The sequence below is a fragment of the Falco rusticolus genome, chromosome 8, assembly GCF_015220075.1.
Source record: "Falco rusticolus isolate bFalRus1 chromosome 8, bFalRus1.pri, whole genome shotgun sequence".
In the NCBI taxonomy this organism is placed as follows: Eukaryota; Metazoa; Chordata; class Aves; order Falconiformes; family Falconidae; genus Falco; species Falco rusticolus.
The window spans coordinates 21,906,421-21,925,521 of record NC_051194.1 but is presented as its reverse complement, the minus strand read 5'-3'; the positions used below and the strand labels follow the sequence as shown (position 1 = coordinate 21,925,521).

General features: G+C 38.6%; 1 protein-coding gene across 4 annotated transcripts in view; it reads left to right on the top strand.

Annotated features, from left to right (window-relative positions):
* TANC1 (tetratricopeptide repeat, ankyrin repeat and coiled-coil containing 1) overlaps positions 1 to 19,101 on the top strand; it is a 95,470-nt gene that overhangs the window by 70,414 nt on the left and 5,955 nt on the right. For all 4 annotated transcript variants that reach the window (XM_037398296.1, XM_037398297.1, XM_037398295.1 and 1 more), the window contains 12 exons: positions 324 to 490; positions 2,524 to 3,131; positions 4,470 to 4,578; positions 4,796 to 4,918; positions 5,807 to 6,043; positions 6,689 to 6,874; positions 8,842 to 8,920; positions 12,394 to 12,527; positions 13,046 to 13,169; positions 13,293 to 13,468; positions 16,027 to 16,159; positions 17,019 to 17,110. In XM_037398296.1, the coding sequence (XP_037254193.1) occupies positions 324 to 490; positions 2,524 to 3,131; positions 4,470 to 4,578; positions 4,796 to 4,918; positions 5,807 to 6,043; positions 6,689 to 6,874; positions 8,842 to 8,920; positions 12,394 to 12,527; positions 13,046 to 13,169; positions 13,293 to 13,468; positions 16,027 to 16,159; positions 17,019 to 17,110 (2,168 nt within the window). The remainder of the gene's footprint in view (positions 1 to 323; positions 491 to 2,523; positions 3,132 to 4,469; positions 4,579 to 4,795; positions 4,919 to 5,806; positions 6,044 to 6,688; positions 6,875 to 8,841; positions 8,921 to 12,393; positions 12,528 to 13,045; positions 13,170 to 13,292; positions 13,469 to 16,026; positions 16,160 to 17,018; positions 17,111 to 19,101) is intronic.

The following is a 19,101-nucleotide window of genomic DNA, read 5'->3' as shown; positions in this document are numbered from 1 at the left end:
TGCCTTCTTCCCATATCCTTGCATCTCTTACGTTAACAGCCTTGTTCAATCTTTTAACTTTTTAAATCTGTTGTGAAATAGATCCCTAGTAGTAGTGCAGTAAAAAGCACTATTTTAAGTGATTCTTTCCACTTTTTATCAGTTTATGGCGATGTTATTTTATATCTCCTAATGTTGCTTTCAATCTCCTAAATGCTATAAGATGTATTGCTGCACATAAAGGTAATTTTTATTTCTTGACATTCCAAACTTGGGGATAAAAATATGGCACTTAATAGAAGAATTTGCATTCATCCTTTCCTTTTTTTATTTTTGTATTTCAGAGCGGAAAATTCCTGAGGAAGACTATATAATTTTGATAGATGGTTTAAATGATGCAGAATTTCATAAACCTGATTATGGTGACACAGTTTCTTCATTTATCACAAACATAATCTGTACGTTTCCTCCCTGGCTGAAGCTCATTGTGACTATAAGAACTAACTTCCAGGTAAAAACAGCTTTTAACTTTTTTTTTTTTTTTTGCCCTCAAAGACTAAGTGATCTTTTATATTGGTGCAGCTGCATTATTATGAAAAATACTGGGTTTAGAGGAATTCAAAGTAAAGTCTCTTGGTCTTTTTTCCTTCCTTTGTTATTGCATGTTTATTTACAGTACACAAGTATGATACCAGGGGCCCTTTTTGTTTTGAATCTCTTTCCTCAGTAGGCTAGTAGAATTGCTAATAAAAGAAGTCGTGAAATCTGAGTATGTTTCCTTGGCCTTCAAGAGTGAAATGGGCAAATGAATGGTTGAAAGCTTAAAAAAAGTAATTAGAAGCCCATAGTGATTTTCCCTTTGGTGTTTACTTCTTGGAGTGTATTTCTGCTAGTGTTATGCTCTGGGTTTTCACTTTTGAGGAAGGGATAAGCCACAATTCCACTATCTGTGTTGATGAGATTGATTTCTGGCCTTACTACCTTTGATCCCTCTGCATCTCTTCATCTCTCTGAATCCAGCCTCAAAACTTCTGGTTAAAGCATTTTGTCAGAATTAAGCAGCTAAGAGATACTTGCAAGTATCCCGAGTGCGTTCAAGCAAGGACATACAGAATTCCCATTGTTCTGCGCTGGGCAGTAATGTTCTGAACAAAGTTCTGGTTTTGTTTTCAGCACTAGTCAGGCTGTTTAAAGCCTTCAGTTAGCTTCAGTTGAAAAAAAGCAGCTGTGTCTGGTTTAGTCATCTACCGTATCTCTGACATAGCACCCTTTATATATTTCAACAATGCTTGAGATACAGCTCTGCCAGTCGTACGCTGCTGCTTCACTAGGCATCTTGCACTCTTAAAGACAGCTTGAAGGAGGACCAACTCCAGCTCTGTGGTAGCTGTTTCCTAATGCAGTCAGGAGTATAGCTGGAGAGAAGTGGACAGATTACTCCAGAGTTATTCTGTGTACCAAGCTGACAAGGTGCCAGACAGTGGTGGTGTGGAGTTGGATGTGTGGTGGGGTTGGACTCTGTGACCTTTAAAGGTCCCTTCCAACCCCAGCTGCTCGATGGCTGTAAGTCTGTTTTGACCATGTTGAAGTGCAGGTGTGCCTCAGAACAGCCTTCTGAGAGTTTGTTCTGTATCTGCCTTCTTGCTACTAGGACTCTGAACATTTAACTGCCTGCAGAGTTGAGTTCTCAACTACATTTTTATTTTTAACAAGGAATTTCTGTAGTAGAGACTGTTTCTCCTCAGGAGAAGTGTGCATCTGCGATCAAAACATTTCACTGGCCTGAAAGTTCAGCTTTTGAAATCCACGTGACTACTTTAAAGGGGAATTAAGAGTTCTTTTTTAGGTTGTGAGGTTGTGAAAGTTTGTTAAACACTTCTGATATATGCCTCTATGTAATAAGTTTTAGGTCTTTCGGATTTTTATTTACATAAACATAAACGTGTTCCGTGAACATAAAAATGTGTTTGGGTGAACCTGTGGAAGTGCCTGTGCCATACCTGGTACTTGCCTTGAACTAAATGGGACTTCGTATGTGTGGGTGGTACCTTTCTGGCACATTGTTATGGGAAGATGTTACAATGAGGAGAGTCTCTTCTGTTTTGTCATTTGTGGTATTTCTTAATAAATCATTCCTTCTTAATTGATCATTCCTTCTACCTCCCCCCTTTCCCGTGGCCTGTCCAATTCTGGGAACTGTTTCATGGTCCCTTGAGTCTAAAGTGATCATTGCTGTAGATCCTCCCCTTCAGCTGCCTTGCTGTGCTTTGTCAGTAAAATATTTGAGACCTTCCTATGAAAAATGATGCAATGTAGAAATATTGTTCTACCTGTTACTGGGGGCCAATATTTGCGAAGCTGTTGCAGAGATACTGAATTTCTTTGTAATTTGTCTGGTGCTCTTTACAGAACAGAAATATAGCAAAAAGATGCATTGTTGAGTTTTCAAGTGCTGGAATACTGTAATGCCTGTGTGGTTTTGTTTTTGTTTGGTTGGTTTTTGGTTTGTTTTCTTTCTTTTTTTCCTCTCTTTCCCCCTCATAGGAAGTAGTAAGTTCACTGCCCTTTATCGCAATATCCCTGGACAATTTTCCAGACAACAAAGAAATTCACGATGACTTGAATGCTTATATTCAGTACAGAATTAATAACAGCCAGGAAATTATAAACAACCTATCTTTAAATGGAAAAGCTGATGCAGCTATTATTGGGAAAGTGAGTAACCACCTGATCATGAGAAGCCTGGGATCTTACCTCTATTTGAAACTCACTCTGGATCTTTTCCAAAAAGGTCATCTAGTAATCAAAAGTGCAAGCTACAAGGTTGTTCCAGTGTCTCTATCAGAACTGTACTTACTTCAGTGCAATATGAAGTTCATGACAAACTCTGCTTTTGAGCGAGCCCTGCCAATATTAAATGTGGCACTGGCATCCCTACATCCCATGACAGATGAACAGATTTTCCAAGCTATTAATGCAAGCCAAATAAGTGGTGAACAACAATGGGAAGACTTCAGCCAAAGGATGGAAGCCCTTTCATGTTTTCTGATAAAAAGACGTGACAAAACACGTATGTTCTGCCATCCTTCCTTCAGGGAATGGCTTGTTTGGAGAGCAGATGGTGAAAATACAGACTTCTTATGTGAGCCAAGGTAAATGAAACCTGCAGTAAATCATGTTCAAATAACTGCAATTATGTTTTATATAATTGGTTGCAACAATTGGTGAGAGGAAAGAGTAAAGTTAAAATACAAGCATGCCTGATTTTTTCCAAAATGAAAACTTTTATATGTTTAGAGATAAGCTTGACCAGAAGTATCAGAGGTTACAATACATAATTGACTTTGTAGAACTTGCAGATTTGCATTTAACTTTGCTACCTTTGTGAAGAAATGAGAGTACTGTGGTGTTATTGATACAGTAAAGTTGTTGACAACTACGTGCAGCAGCACTTCGTCTATTTAGAGTGCAGGAATAAAAAGAACAGGTCATTTGAGCTCTTTTAAATGTAAAAATATTAAGACATTTCATTCTATAATTATATTCTCATGGCATTGTTTGTTCCATCTCACCTTCCTTTACTTGACATGAACGAGTTAAATTGGAGACAATAAGCTGCTGTAGCACATTCACATTCATGCAGTCCATGTCTTCCATTTTTCTCATATTCTTCAGAGTTTTAGTTTTTTTGTTTTTGCAAAACAACAAAAAATGCTGACATTTGAAATTATCACTGACCCAACACTTCTTAGAGTGGATTTAACAAGAACAGTTCGGCAGGTGGAATTATCAGGGTTGCAGACTGTTTGGCCCCTACCATGGGTGCTCTAACAGAAGGTGGAGTGTTACCTTGTTGTACTTAAAGCTTCTGTTTTTTCAAAGTTCTGTTCAGAAATCTCTGAAGGTGGGGCAAGAAGCCCCCAGAATTTCATCCCCCAGATGAATAGTCTAATTAGCATATGGTTAATTGTCCAGTTCCAGTATAAAGTCTGATTAATGTATAGTATATGATAACCTTGTTGTCTCAGGGTTATGCCATTTCCACTGTTGCCTAGAATACTGACCACTGACTAATGTAGATGAAGAATTACTAAATACACATTTTATCTCTAATATCAGAAGGATTCAGATCTTCTTGAAGGATTAGGTTTTATGTAAGGTACCTGCAGTCTCTCACAAGACATAAGGGGAGAAGTATGCAAATGTATTCTATGGTGCTATGGAATCTGTGTCCAAACCTGCATGGGTGCTGATGTGGGCCGCTTGTGAGGTGACAGTCGAGAAATATTAGGAGTAGGTTTCAACTTTTGAAATTTGCTCTTTTTCTCTTTGTGTCATTTCATTATGGCAAGAATTTTGTTTAGATGTAATGGTATGTTTCAGTAGTCTGACAGAGAAAGTTGAGCTATTGTAACAGGCATGCAGATGTGTTAGGATATTGACTGAAAGTATAGTTATGAAAGCATTTCTCTCTTAATCCTTTTTACTAGGAATGGACATGCTCTACTGGCTTTCATGTTTTCTCGACAAGAGGGAAAGTTAAACCGCCAACAAACTATGGAACTTGGTCATCATATACTTAAAGCTCACATTTTTAAGGTAAAGCTTACAGCTTAATAGGTTTTATGACTTATTCATTTAAATACATCTTAGAGATTCTCCTTTGAGTTGCTTTACTAGTTTGTTAGAAGCTTATGCAAAATACCTGGTAGTGCTAACAAACAAAATTGTTACTTCTCTTTATACTCACAAATTATAGATATAAGTAGCATTTCTAATCCTATAGAGAGATTTCCTGTTATGTCGTTTCTGTTAGGGTCTCAGTAAAAGAACTGGAATTTCTTCCAGTCATCTTCAAGCCTTGTGGATTGGTTATAGTACTGATGGACTGTCTGCAGCCCTTGCTTCTCTGAGAAACATCTATACACCCAATGTGAAGGTAAGAAAATAAGCATTCATGTACAACTGGTGCTTTCATCTGCTGCTGTGGCTGTAACTCTGTTGATGAATATTGAAATTAATGTAACCCTTTAGAGGAAAAAAGCCACCACTATGCATCTGTAACTGAACTCCTTTATCATGAGCCTTCACCTACTTTTTTAAGCTGTTGTTAAAGCCCATCTCAGTTTTCCTTCATAGTTTTGATGGGAGAAAGGGTTTCACCCTGATTCTGATGCAGTAGCATAGGTAAGTGTGTAGATGCATTTTCAGGGGGGCAGATGCACCACCTGATCTGCTGGGCAGATATCAGCTGTATTTTCTTTTGTGGGGAAGTAACAAGGGAATTGCAAAAGGGGAAGTACTGTAAGAATGGAAGGGTGCAAAATTCCAGAACTTTGCACTATTATTTGAATCCCTGGATTATGGATAGGGAAATTCAAGTTGACAAGTTGCAATTTTGGCCAGCTGCTAAGCCTTTTGATTGGAAATTTGCATTTACGTGGACACAAATGCATGCTCTGATAATTTTTTGGAGATTGCTTTTTATACAATCTGGTTCTGTATTAATGGGACTAGTTACATAAATCTGCAGAGTAGCAGCAAGTCACGCAGATGAAATTGTGGTGAGAGAGTAGTGAGTTTCAGGGGAGAGGTGAGTCTTCTGTCAGGAGTACATTGTTCAGTAATACAATAATCAAATTGCTAACAGATTATTTTAAGCCTTCATATTGCTATACATGTGATAAAATCAATGTCTGCCAATAAAGTCTGCATCAGTATTAGGGAGTAACATGTGAGTACCTGAATCAAGATGTCAGAGTCGCATAATAATAATAAATTCAGACAAATATGAGGAAAAAATTTTTGTGTTGAAATTATATTTTAGGTGAGTCGGCTGTTGATCTTGGCTGGAGCAAATGTGAATTATAGGACTGAAGTACTAAATAATGCCCCAGTGCTGTGTGTCCAGTCACACCTTGGACATGAAGAAGTGGTCACTCTTTTACTAGAATTTGGAGCTGCTATTGATGGAACTTCAGAAAATGGGATGACTGCACTTAGTTATGCAGCTGCTGCAGGTCACATGAAGATAGTTTCACTGCTGTGCAAAAAAGGTGCAAAGGTAAGCTGATGCACAAAGATGGCAATGTTTGCAGCCAAAAAAAATCATGCAAAGGGCTAAGAAAACTGTTGTGGATTATGTAAGTACATAATTAACACACGTAGACTTGGAGCAGGGTGGTGGGGGAGTCCAGAACATCTCCACAGACTTCCATGAAGCATTTTCCATGTGCCATCATGACCCTTTGACCGTCCAGCCAATTTTGGATCCACCTCACTGTGCACTTACATAAGCTGTACTTCATCAGCTTATCCACGACTGTCTTATGAGAGACTACATCAGAAGCCGTAGTAAAGTTGAGGTAGACAACATCCACAGCTCTCCCCTCATCTACCAAGCTAGTCCCCTCGTGGTAGGAGGCTGTCAGGTTGGTTAAGCATGATTTCCCCTTGGTAAACCCATGCTGACTACTCCCAATCACCTTCTTGTCCTTCATGTGTTTGGAAATGGCTTCCAGGATTACTTTTTCTATCACCTTCCCAGCAACTAAGGTGAGGCTGTTTAGTTTGTAATTCCCTAGATCTTCCTTCTTGCCCTTCTCAAAGACAGGAGTGACATTTGCTGTCTTGCAGTGCTCAGGAGCTTCTCCTCTCTGTGGCCTTTCACTAGGCTTTTTAACTCTGAACAATTTCTTTCCCAATGCAGGCTGACTGGGTAGACAAGAAAGGCCAGTGTGCTTTGGTCCACAGTGCATTGAGAGGGCATTGTGATATCCTTGAGTACTTGCTCAATGTTGTTTGGCTAACTCCTTCCCAAGAGCAACATTCACTAAGAAAAGGCCAGGCACTGCAACAAGCTCTAACAGCAGCTTCCAGTATGGGACACTGTCAGGTAGGTTGGTAGTTCAGATATTTCCAAATCTGTTTGAATTTATCAGAATTGTACAACTGTGCTTGCAGCTATTTTGAAAAGAGGTTTGGAAGGCAGCGCTATTGAAACTGCTGATATTTAAAATAGTAGGCATTCTTAGCTGCTGTTTTAAATGCTGTAGTCAATTGTCCAATAATATTATTTGCTTCAGTATTTGTTTATACGTAACTTTCTGTGTACTTTTTCCTCTCTGTTCCTGGAAGTTGTTCTAAATCTTTAGTGGCAATGATGATATTCTGTATCAGTGATCCAACCTGGTATGTTTCTGCTTCAGGTTGATTTTATTTTTTTTTTTTTCATAGTATAACAAATCATATATTGCACGTACATGCACATGCTTAACTTTTTAACCTGATGCACATGTCAAGTTATAGACTTAATTCTGCATAATGTTACTTAAGACAGAAAATTGGGATTGTGTGCGTGTATATGATAAAAGAAGGTTTCTCAGCATTACAGTATTATTCAGTAAAAGGAATGCTAGAAGTAAACACATAAGAGATGCAAAATGCTTTCGATATTTAGGCGATACAACTATGCCTTCTGTTCATTGGGAAAGCAAATATTAACCTGGATATAAAAGTAATTGGTAAGTAAAGATACTTGAATAAAGATCACACTGATGGAATTTCCTGTGAATGTATTGTAAGCGATATGTCAAAAACAGAAACTTAAAATGTCTTCAGTAAAACCATTTCAATATTTACTTCTTTTAAATCTATTTTTAATTGCTGTAAGATCAAGAATCTGATCTTTAAAGTTGTTTACATGATTCAAACATAAGAGATGTATATGTGTAGTTAATTTACTATATGATATATATAAGCCATCACTGTCTGTCAGTATAAATTTGAGGATTCTGAACTATGATTAACTTTTATGCGTAATTATGTCACTCTCATAAAAGTTATTTACTACCACTGATTAAAAGAAAGCAGTCAACTCCTGAATATCAGCAAAATAGGTCATATTAATCATAAATACCCTTACCTGAAAATGTCCATCTTTCTCTATTTTTAGGATACTAAGAAGCTTAATTCTTAGCTAGAAAAAAGACTTGTGTTTCACGAATTTTAAATAGATTATATTCCAGCATTTCAGGTTACAGAGTTTTCCATACATCGTATACAACTTGTCATACAGCCTGAAAATACTCATAGACTCTCTCCTTTCCTACCTTTGCTTTTTCCTGTAGCATCCAAAGCTTTTGCTAGTACGATTTTACTCCCTCACCTGGTTGCTGCAGTCTCTATGACAGTGTCTCCCATTAGAAAATCTGTTTAAAACAGCCTTAGAGGAGGTTTTAGTTTAATAATCTTTCACTAGCAGGTGGTTACAAAACATAATTTTCTTAATAAAATAAAAACACAGAAAAACTTAATTTATAACTCACCTCAACTTTAAAAATTAGCCTGTAACAATGTATGCTTAAACCATTCTGTGAAGAATTTTTGAAAACAGCTAAGATCTAAACAACGTCAAATGAAAAAAAATTGGTATTGTTATTTTACAGGGTGTATGCAAATGTTCTGTTTTTTCCCCTTTGTTTTAGACAATGTGGAGCTTCCTTACTGAACTGGGATGCTTTGTTTTTATTTTTGGCATTGTTTGTCTTGATTATTCTGTTATATGTAGGTCACACAAGAGCTCATTAAATCATCATCATGCAAAACACCGTGAACCAATTAACAGAAGGGCACTGGGCTGTTTTTTTTTAAACTGCTTTTCATAACTTTCAGTCATCTTCAAGTTATACTAAAAATCATACTGAACTAACTCTGATGGATTGTAAACAATATTAATTTTCTTGGATTCATATGCATGGAGAGAGAAGCACTCTCAATTGTTTTAAACCCTTTATCTGTTGCTATTTCTTGCAAGTGACTGCTGGTTTTTCTGATCCACCACATCTCTGCTGTTTTTGACAGGTCATTTCTTATATCTTGACAATTGAAAAGGATCATGAAATAGATATCAATGACACTGATGACTTGTGGGGAGAAACAGGTATTTCCTTTTGCATATTTTCCCTAATTAGACTTGCTCATTTAAGAAGTAAGAGTTTTTAATTTTGATTTTTTAAATTTAATTTTCTGTGATAGAAGTCAAGGGGAAATACCAGATTTAATAATAAAATGCAGTTTATAAGTAAGTACAGAGTCATGTACTGACGTGTTATATTAAGATTACTGTAAATTGCTGACTTCTAATTAAATTTAAAATTTTCAGTGGAAATAAAGTGCATCAGGCTTCAGTGTAGAATTTTATAGGATTATCTGTTTGAGAACTTTTTGAAAAATCTCATTTGTTTGCAGGAAATGCTAGGCATTTGTTCTAATGAGGCAATGGATGAAAAGACATGCCTTTATGTAAGGGAAATGGCAAATATTTTTTTAAAGACAGACTGTAAGGTGTGCAGCCTGCAGCTGAAAGTTTCCCTGTTTTACCATATGAGTAGCATCTCAATTTCATTTAAACAGTGGAGATTGCACAAGCAAGTGGGAAAGCAGTCTCTTTTAATGATTGTCAGTAGCCTCTTCACATACTGGAGGAGCAAATGTTCTTTATTCCTATGCATATACAAAACTCTTGTTGCAAAGCCAATGAATTCCAGAAAACATACATCTGTTTCTAAATCAATTTTCCTTTAATATTTCCTTGTCAATGTTTTGTATTGAAATTCTTGGTTAATGTATTGGGAGCCTTTACTCATTAAGTGCATGCTTCCTTATACAGTCCTAACTTGGGATGGAGGTGGAGGTCTGAGTCCCTGTGGCACTTCTGTGCTCTCTGAGATACAGAGTAGTAAGTCTGGGACAAGAAAAACACGTAGAGTGAGTCAAGGTAGCCACAGGATTAGCATTACATGAAATACTACTCTGATTATCGAACATAAATTTATCTGGAAAGGATGCTAACTTAGGTGCTGCTGGAATCTTCGCAGTTTTGCGTGTGTGGGTGGACTTACATTTGCATTGTACTGCATGGTTCTGTGGTGTCTATTTTGTAAACGGGATCATGATACGGAACTGGGTAGCGATAAAACGTAGAAGTATGAGGCAGATGGAGTGAGGGACCGTGTTTTGTGAGTTGCTGTTCTGGAAAGGGAAGATCCATCGCACCTTAAAACAGCATAGAACAACCTTAAAGGTCATTCCTGTTCATTCAGTAATATGTTCAGGAACAGCTTGTTTCTGTTCATGTATTTGTGCTGCTGTTAACCTGCTTGAGTCCTAAGTTGGTTCCACTCATAGCAGAGGCTATTTCAATATCATTTTGCATTGTGAGTCTTCTAGAGGGAAGGATGACTAGAGATCATAATTTCCATTCCCAGTATTTTATCACATTAATGTAGATGAAGGTCGTGTTCCTGTGAAGTACAGGCTCAAGGCAGGTTAAATAGCAAATTAAAGCGGAGCAGATAAAAAAGTCACATAACACATGAGAAGGTGTAGGGGTGGGAGAGTTTTAAGTTTAATTCTCTAAATTTCCTTAGTTTGCCTTTTCCAAAGTCCATGTTACTCTCTCTTGGCTGCAGAAGACAATCTTAGGTTAAAGACATCTCTGAGATGTTTCTCCAGCCTCATCTGTTCTATACAGATTAGCTAATTTGGAGCATTACTTACTGTCTAGTAAAAGTGGTAGAAAATAGCATCATTTTGGCTGCTGTCAACTTTTGCAGAGTACCATTAGGCTGATCAGAGGGGAGATCCTTTTGAGCAGAACAGTTGGAATTCCTGAGCAGGATTTAGTGGTGATGTTGTTTAAACTGACTGGAGGAATTGGTTAGTTGTCCTATACCTGGATAAGGTATAGGGAGTTATATTGTTGCTGTAATGTTAGTTATGCCGTGAGTTAAAATTGCTGGTACTGACAGAATAAAAAATGTGAAGTTTTTGAACAAGATAGTATGTTTTGCCTTTAATGTTAATATCTGTAGCAGTTACTTTCCAGTTGTTCAGATCTAAATAGTTGAAGTAACTGTAACGTAATGAAGTACCAGTGAATGAAGAGTGAATGGGTTGGATATTGTTTAAAAAAACCCAACACAAACCCAAACTACTTCCTGCAGTGTTTGTAATTTCATTTATCATCAGCATTCAATGGAATTTTAAAAAATTCCACTTTATCATGTTTGAAAATGCTGAAAAATGAGTAACAAGAAATTCAGGATTTGACCCACATCTTATTGGAAAATATAAATTGTTAGGATTTAGAAAATGGAGGGATGAGTCCTTCGCTGATTTTTGCAGAAGTTAGTACGTGAACCCATTTTCTAAACAGCATTAACACTACTGATGACACTACCAACACAAACAACAACCACAAAAAGTTTTAATTTCAAGCTCCATTTAAAACACACAGTAAAATGTAAGAGGGGAAAAATCATGATGGGGAAAATATTTTTTTTTTTTCAACCTCCATGAGTGTCACAGTGAAAAGCAAGCAGTATAACCAGCTATAGGAGAAGGTGGCAAGCTGTTTAAGTGTATAGCCTTACAGCAACACTGCAGCATTATGGTACTGAGTAGAATCACAAAGTATTAGTGCCAAATGTGTGGCAGTTACCTGCTTTCTCACAAGCCCCATATTGTGAACATAGATGTGCATTAGTTTTCATCTTAAGAAATTGTGTTGGGCTGCTCCATCCAGCACGTGGGTGCGCAGGTGTGTATGCAGTTGCAATACTCTGGTGTTTTCAGCCAGGGCTGAAAGGGTGTCTTCTGATAGTAGCATCTATCTGTTTAAAAGTTGCAAGGTTATGGCCATAGGTCAAGAGCACTCTCTGTTGACTGCATACATTGTTCAGTTCAAAGAAAGACTTGTAAGGTGAACTAGAATGTGGCTGTCTTGTGTACTGGGAAACGTATGGCAGTCCCTGAGGTCTGGAGCAGGGTTAACACACAGGAACTAGAACCATTCATTGATAACTTACTGTGGTTTTCACCATGAGAAACAGAGGAAACCATTCTTAAGCAGTGCAGAATGAAGCTAAATTGTCCAAGAATACAGACTTTCTGCAGGTAGCTAAATATCTGATATTTGGCAATACATCACTACTAGGGACTGAGTAAAAAGTACTTCCTAGAACTTGATTTACCTTTGCTGAACCCCAGAACTGTTACCATCTTCACCTTTGGGAAGGGCCTGATGGAAAGAGGTGAAATGAAAATGGAACTAGAACAGGCTAGTGTGTTTATCCAAAATTTTCATTATGATTCCTTTTAACCTACAAACTGTGCACGTGGTACAGTTGTTATCTTGGAGAATCATCTCTTTATTTACCAGAGAAAGTCTCTGGCTTATTGACTTAACCTGATTCTGTCTAATCCATTTGAGTCTGAGAATAGTTACGAAATAGTTGTGGAGCAGCTGAGTTGAAAACACTGGGGATTTGGTAACTCTCACATAATGTGCATATGCGAAAAGATGTGATAAACCAGCTGAGAGATGATGTTGATGAAAATGCTTTCTTTTAGCCCTAACAGCTGCAGCAGGAAGAGGAAAACTGGAAGTCTGCAAGTTACTTGTTGAACACGGAGCCGTTGTGACGAGAGCTAATAGGAGGGGGATTCCTCCACTTTTCTGTGCAGTACGGCAGGGGCACTGGCAGGTCTGACACATCTTCACGAATAAAATGGATTCCTCTGGGAAGCGGTCCTTGATTCCTGCCATCTCTAGTCCTATAATAAATTAGTGTAAATTTTCTAATACACATTTGCGTCACCTTCAAAGGGATGTGTTCAGAAGCTCACTTCTTAAGTTATTAAAAGTGATACAAAGGATTTGAAAGTACATCAGCTGCATGACAGCCTTAGTCATAATATACCTGAAAAGTAGCACGTGGGCTTTAAAATGCTTTGTTTCCTAGACCAAGAACAGAGGCGATTTCAGATTCTCCATGCTGCTGCTGCATTAATGGAGAGCAGACCTTAGGGTCAGGAGCCTTCCTCATGCTGGCCACTGCTGTCAGGAGAAGGCCCTGAGCTGCAAACAGTTAGCTTGAGCTGCACAGGATTTCTCAATGATTGCTATAAGTAACTCCTTAGTCCTCTTCTTTAAAAGTTCAAGCTGTTCTGGCTAAGGTTTAAATCTACCAATTTACTTTTAAATTGCTATTTTCTATTTCAGATTGCTAAACTTCTAGTGGAGCATGGGTCTGACGTGAATTTAAGTGACAAGCAAGGGCGAACTCCACTTATGGTGGCTTCTTGTGAAGGACATTTGAGCACTGTGGAATTTCTGCTTTCTGAAGGTAGAAAATAAACAGTGGTTCAAGGTTGCACCTAGCTGTACCAGAGACTGCACCTGTGTGAGTTATGTAGTTTTGTTCATTAAACAGGACATCTTCCTAACAAAGTTAACTTTCGCTTTACAGGTGCAACCATTTCATCTCTGGACAAAGAAGGATTGACAGCTTTGAGCTGGGCATGTCTAAAAGGCCACAGGGAAGTGGTTCATTATTTAGTTGAGAAAGGTGCAACAACTGATCAGACAGACAAAAATGGACGAACACCCCTAGACCTGGCAGCTTTTTATGGAGATGCTGATATTGTAAGTAGAACCAACAAGTAGAAATGCTACGCATGTATTGAATTCTCATAATGCAAAACAAAGATTAGAAAAAATACTGCCAAACAAAATAGAAAAGTTTGAGGAAGCAGCCTTTGAAAATTCTCTTACGCTGCTAGCATCTTGACCGCAGCTTTTACTTGGAATGTGTTTACTTGGAAAAGCATTTTCTAGGTAAGGTTTTAGTACCAAGGTGGTTGTGATAGAAGTCCAGCATTATGCTGTTACATTTTACAGCATGCTGTTGTACTTCATCATGAGTGTTGTAAATCTCAAGAAAAAGTAGCGTTTACAATTTCTGTGTTGGATGAACTGGAATTGGGGAGGAAAAAAACCCCCAAAACCCCTGTGGCACATGAAAGGAAAATATCTTTTTTCTGCAGACCTGTCAAGGTAATCTGACATGGTCCTTGTCAGTTGGGTGTCTTAGTGGAACAGAGACACCAAGTGAGAGATGCAGGAAGGAGAATAATATTGCTAGAATAGATGAAATGCAGAAAGATTTTTCTTCCTCATCATAAGGCACCATTATTTGTCTTTGATAGTTATCTTACATGCTTTGCATGACAGGGAGAGAACTGTGAGAAATCCTTAAGCTTTTCATCTTGTGAAGGTGGCACCGAGCCCATCTCGGTGTTACTCTCCAGTCTATGTATGTGGAAAATACGAGACCTGAGGTGTAAATTCAGTTTTTCTCAGTTTGTTCCACAGGTCATTTCAGAAATACAAGTGAAGCTCCTTTTTCGGTTCTGCTCCTTTCTCACATACTGCCTTCTCCCCCTGTAATAAGGAAAACAGTACAAGAATCTAAGGCATTTTAAGTGAAGTTTTTCTGAATCTGAAATGGACCGTGCCTGTCACTGAGATCAAAAGTATACAATAATATGTCTGTGATTTAGAATCATCTCTCTTTAAAATCACAGGTTTTTGAAGTGGTTGTATATCTTTGTTCTCATGCTTCAAAACTCAGTAATTAAGCACAATTCAGAAGCCTGGCCAGATAGGAATGCATTTTCCACAGACTGCATGGAAGGGCATGCTCAAGTCTGCATGCACTATAAACAGATCCAGGAGTTATCAGGAAGCTAGAAAGAACAGCATATGCAGCCTCCCAAACTTGCTAGTGTCTTTATTTCTAGAGTTTGCATAAAACAGCAGTTCTTGAATGAAAATACAGCCATGCAGCATAACTTGCTATAGCACTGTAAGTCCCATTCGGCCTTAGTCAGAATTAAATTGAAATTGTAAATAAGCCCTTAGATCCTGTACTGGCTTTAGCAGGTTTCAGAAGTCGCATCACGGAGCTATTCCTGCTGCTGCGAGTGTTCGTAGTAACACCGGGTACCTGAAGAGGGACTTTCCTGCTGGGGAGCGAGGGGATGCCCAGGCTCCTGTACATACTTTCTGTAGGTTATTGCATCCGAGTTGTACAGGCTGCCGGTTCACCTGGCAGACTGGCCACATCCACGGTTCAGATGGCTGAACAGCCTGACCCTTGTGCCGGAGCAACAGAGGTGGAATAATGGGAATTTGGGGATCAGTCAGCAGGCCAGCAGCTTTGAGTCTTGGGGGCCTGTTAGTGGGAAGGGATGTTAATATCTCCCTATTGTTAATACAACAGTATTTACAGATGTATTTGGGCAAGCAGTGGTTATGTGAAAGAACTGTTGTTTACATCAAACCTGCCATTGCTGTCATTTCCTAGATATTGCGCTTCTGATTAGTGTTGCTGATGGACAATTACTAGAATTACTCCATTTTCTGGATGCTTGACGAATGCTTGGTGGAAGCTGGCGGTGTCTGGCAGGCTTATTTTGCTTTCTTAAACTTTCTTATTTGTACTTGCTGCATTTTACATTCGCTGCATTTATGACAAACTACAGTGTTAGACTGCTGTAACAAATGGTTAAGAAACGAATAACATTTTAAAAAATGTGGTTTTCTTTGTATAGAACAAGAACCGTAAGTTGTATTTTCACTGTTTATGAGAACATTGTAAAATCTGACCTTACGCACTTAGGAGTCCGTGTGTTTTCTGTTCACTGTGTGTCTGTGGCGTTGTGCACCATACTGGGAGCATGTGCTGGCACCGCGCTTCGTGCTGGCACTGCTGCCGTACGGCACAGCTGAAGCTGAAGGTGCGGGGCATGCGCTGCGGCTGGGCGCTCCCCAAGGCCCGCTGCCCCTACGCTTGAGTTGCTGTGTCTGTGTACGGGCAGGCAGGACGTGAACAGCGGAGGGAACAAGCATAACATGTTGGGCTTAGTGCTTTTTGACACAGGTACTTCCAGGAATTTGGGGGGGGTGTTTGTATATTTGAATACAAAGGGCGCTGCAGCCCTTAGGTGCAGTTTGATGGTGTTTCCACACTGTGTTGTCTTCAGTGGATGCAGTTCAATGGATTTAAAGCGGCTTTAGCATACACTGGAGTGTATATTCAGTATACTTCAAGGAAGATTAGGCAGTAGCTTAAAAATTTCACTGTTCTGCCTCTTCTGCCAGAAAGAATGTTATGAGGCTTATCTTGTGTCTTTTCACAGGTGCAGTATTTGGTAGAAAAAGGAGCGATGATTGAGCATGTCGACCACAGCGGCATGCGGCCACTGGACAGAGCTATAGGATGTCGTAATACGGCAGTAGTGGTTATGCTACTCAGAAAAGGAGCTAAACTAGGTGAGTAAAACTATCCTATACTCGGGAGAAACAACTGAATATTTACTTTGCTAGAATTACTGTAATTTCTGTAAAATAGATTAAATAAGTGAATCTTGAAATGCACTCTAGGTTTTTGCAGGTTGTATGTTTGCAGATGCCTGCTCAAGAGAAATCAATTTTTCTTTTAAAGGCAGACTCTCAAGACTCACTTCAGAAGTGAGGAAAAGCAAGTAATTTTATTCTTTTCCTTTCTCCAGTGTATGTTGATGAGGAGGTCTGGAGGAGTCATTCTTTATGCAGTTACTCTATCAAGATATACTTAAACAATAAAATTATTATTATGCTATTAGTGATGCTTAATTCTGACACTATCAATGATCTAGATTAAGAAGTTTTAAGTTTTAATAATGTTCTTCTAATAAATTGTAGAATCATGGTTTTGCAAAGGGTGGGCAAAAAATATATGTCCAAATGCTCTATTATCAGTAGGCAAGTAGATGGTGCAGGTGTGTACATGATAATTACTGTTAACTATAAATCATCATTTATTATTATTTAGTTACTAAGTATGATCAAATATAGATCCTTGCTTGGGCCTGAATTTTACCAGGACTTTCATACTGTCCTATAGTGGTTTTTGACCAGGGGTGAAACGAACTGGACTTTTTAATATCTGGATGCTATCTATGTGGGGGCAGCAGGGCACAGGTATGGGTATATACGTATTTTAAATACATGTGCACACACTGCTGCTAATAATTATAATTCCATGCAGGTGGAATATCTACTGAAATAGGACTAGCCTTTCTAGTGTTAATAGATATCAGAAACACACTTTCTTCCCTTTTGTCACAGATCCTTAAATTTTAACTTGCAGGAAATGCAGCATGGGCAATGGCCACCTCAAAACCAGATATCCTTCTTATTCTGCTACAGAAACTGATGGAAGAAGGAAATATGCTGTACAAAGTAGGTAGATTTTTTTTTTTTTTCTGGTAGCAGAACATTGGAATTCTGCCTGAAGATAGATTATTACCTCTTTACAGCTCATTTTCTGTTCAAGCGAGGTGTGTACTTGCACATCCTCTCATGTTGAGAATGAGACCAAGAAATCTTGAGAACCCTGGGAAAGAATCATTGAAAAATCCTGTGTAAAATAAATGAAAATTTAAAGATAGAGAAGTACTTTTTCTTTCTGTTGAGCAAGGTGCTCTGGGAGCATTTGTAGCAGTCAGTTGCTTCGTAAGAGCAACTCGGAATGTAAGGTGCTCATTTGAAGGTGCCTTGTGGAATTAAGTGACATTTAGGCATATCATTTTCCTCAGGGATAATGTTCTTTTGTATGCTATTTAAATGTGTAGTGAGGAAGGTGACAGCTTTTTTGATAGTGTCTTTTTACCTAGTGGTGATACGTTGCTCAGAAGAGGGACTGGAATTATTTTTGTAAACTGGTATAAACACCTGTGTTATTTCACCGGCGCAGCATTTAAGGTCTGTTCTAGCTAGAAGACTTGTAATTTGTAGGGGTTTTTAATAAAAGCCTTCAAATATGGGAGATAAGGTGGCAGATACTTGTTCTGTATCAAATAGCTTTGCACAGTAAAGAAGAGACACCCTTGAGACTTCGCCATCATGAATGAGGGTTGGACCTGCTTAGCTGCTTCCAACCCCGTATAGCAGTCTTACAAATTATCTGGATGTATTTGTAAGTTCATTGATCCTGAAATGGGTTTGGAGCTTTATATCCAAGCAGGTACCTTTAAGCATGGGACATCTTTCAGCGTAAAGGGTGATGGATTTTACACTACAAAGGCAGTCCTGTCATTCCTGGGAAGCCTCTTTTATGTCCCACTTCTCTAGCAGTGCATTGAATGCCACTCATTTATGGCTCAGGAAGAAGGTGCCACCGTGTCGCCAGCACCAGTTCATTTTCTTCAGTTTCTTCTCAAGTTGCAGGTGAACCTTGCCTGGACTTTGAGACCACGGAGTAATACAGCAGGACTTGGAACTAATATGTGTCACAATTTGCTACAAGGGGTTAAATTCCCTGCTGATATCTATTTTTAGAGTGCTTAATTTTATTATAGTAATTTGAATGGACTTGTTAGAGCTATGATATGTCAGTTCATTAAGCTTTTTCCAATATACTTTTGAGTGTTTTAAATGAACAGTTGTTTTGCAGAGTAGCACATATTTGAGCATGCTCACAATATGCAGTAAGTACTTTGCAGCTCTCCAGCTGAATAAAATAAGATAAACCTTAAATATTTTCCTTGCTAACAGTAAATTTTGATCACTTTGAGTATTAAGATGAATTAAATAAAAAACACCCAATGTTTATGAAAAGAAATTAACTTGTTAAAATATCCATAAAGAAAAAAATTTCTTCATCTGTCAACTGCAAGATTTGCCTTTCTTACCATACTAGGAGGATTTCGGTGTTTGTAGGAAAACTGTCTGAAATCTTCAGTTTATTATGGAGAGTCTGAATATTTCCAGTGCCAAGGGCAGGTCACTCGGGCGGTCCCAAGGGACAGGTTCGCTCTCCTATCCAACCTCTGTTAAGCACTAGGAGAGTGACCTTTGACTGCTTCAGATTCATAGACTCAGTCACGCAGGTAGTGACAGCTGAGGCAGCGGCCGGGCTGCAGGTGTGTGTGCGGTGGTGTACATGCTGAACTTCTTCCTCTTTCCATCCAGCCCCTTACGTTGCCAGAGCTTGTTCTGCGCCATCCCTGATACAGGATATGTTCTACTAAAGCATCTAGGCCCTAGTATTAATCAACTACATCACTAGATATTTGATTGCCGTGTTTTAAAATAGAGTTGTACATACATGGGCATTTCTGGTACAAAGTATAGTATTAACGCAGATACTATCCTGATGAAATACCATTAAAGCTATGAGTTTAGAAACACACGAACTCTAGTTAACATGCAAGTTCACCCGTTGCGTCTGT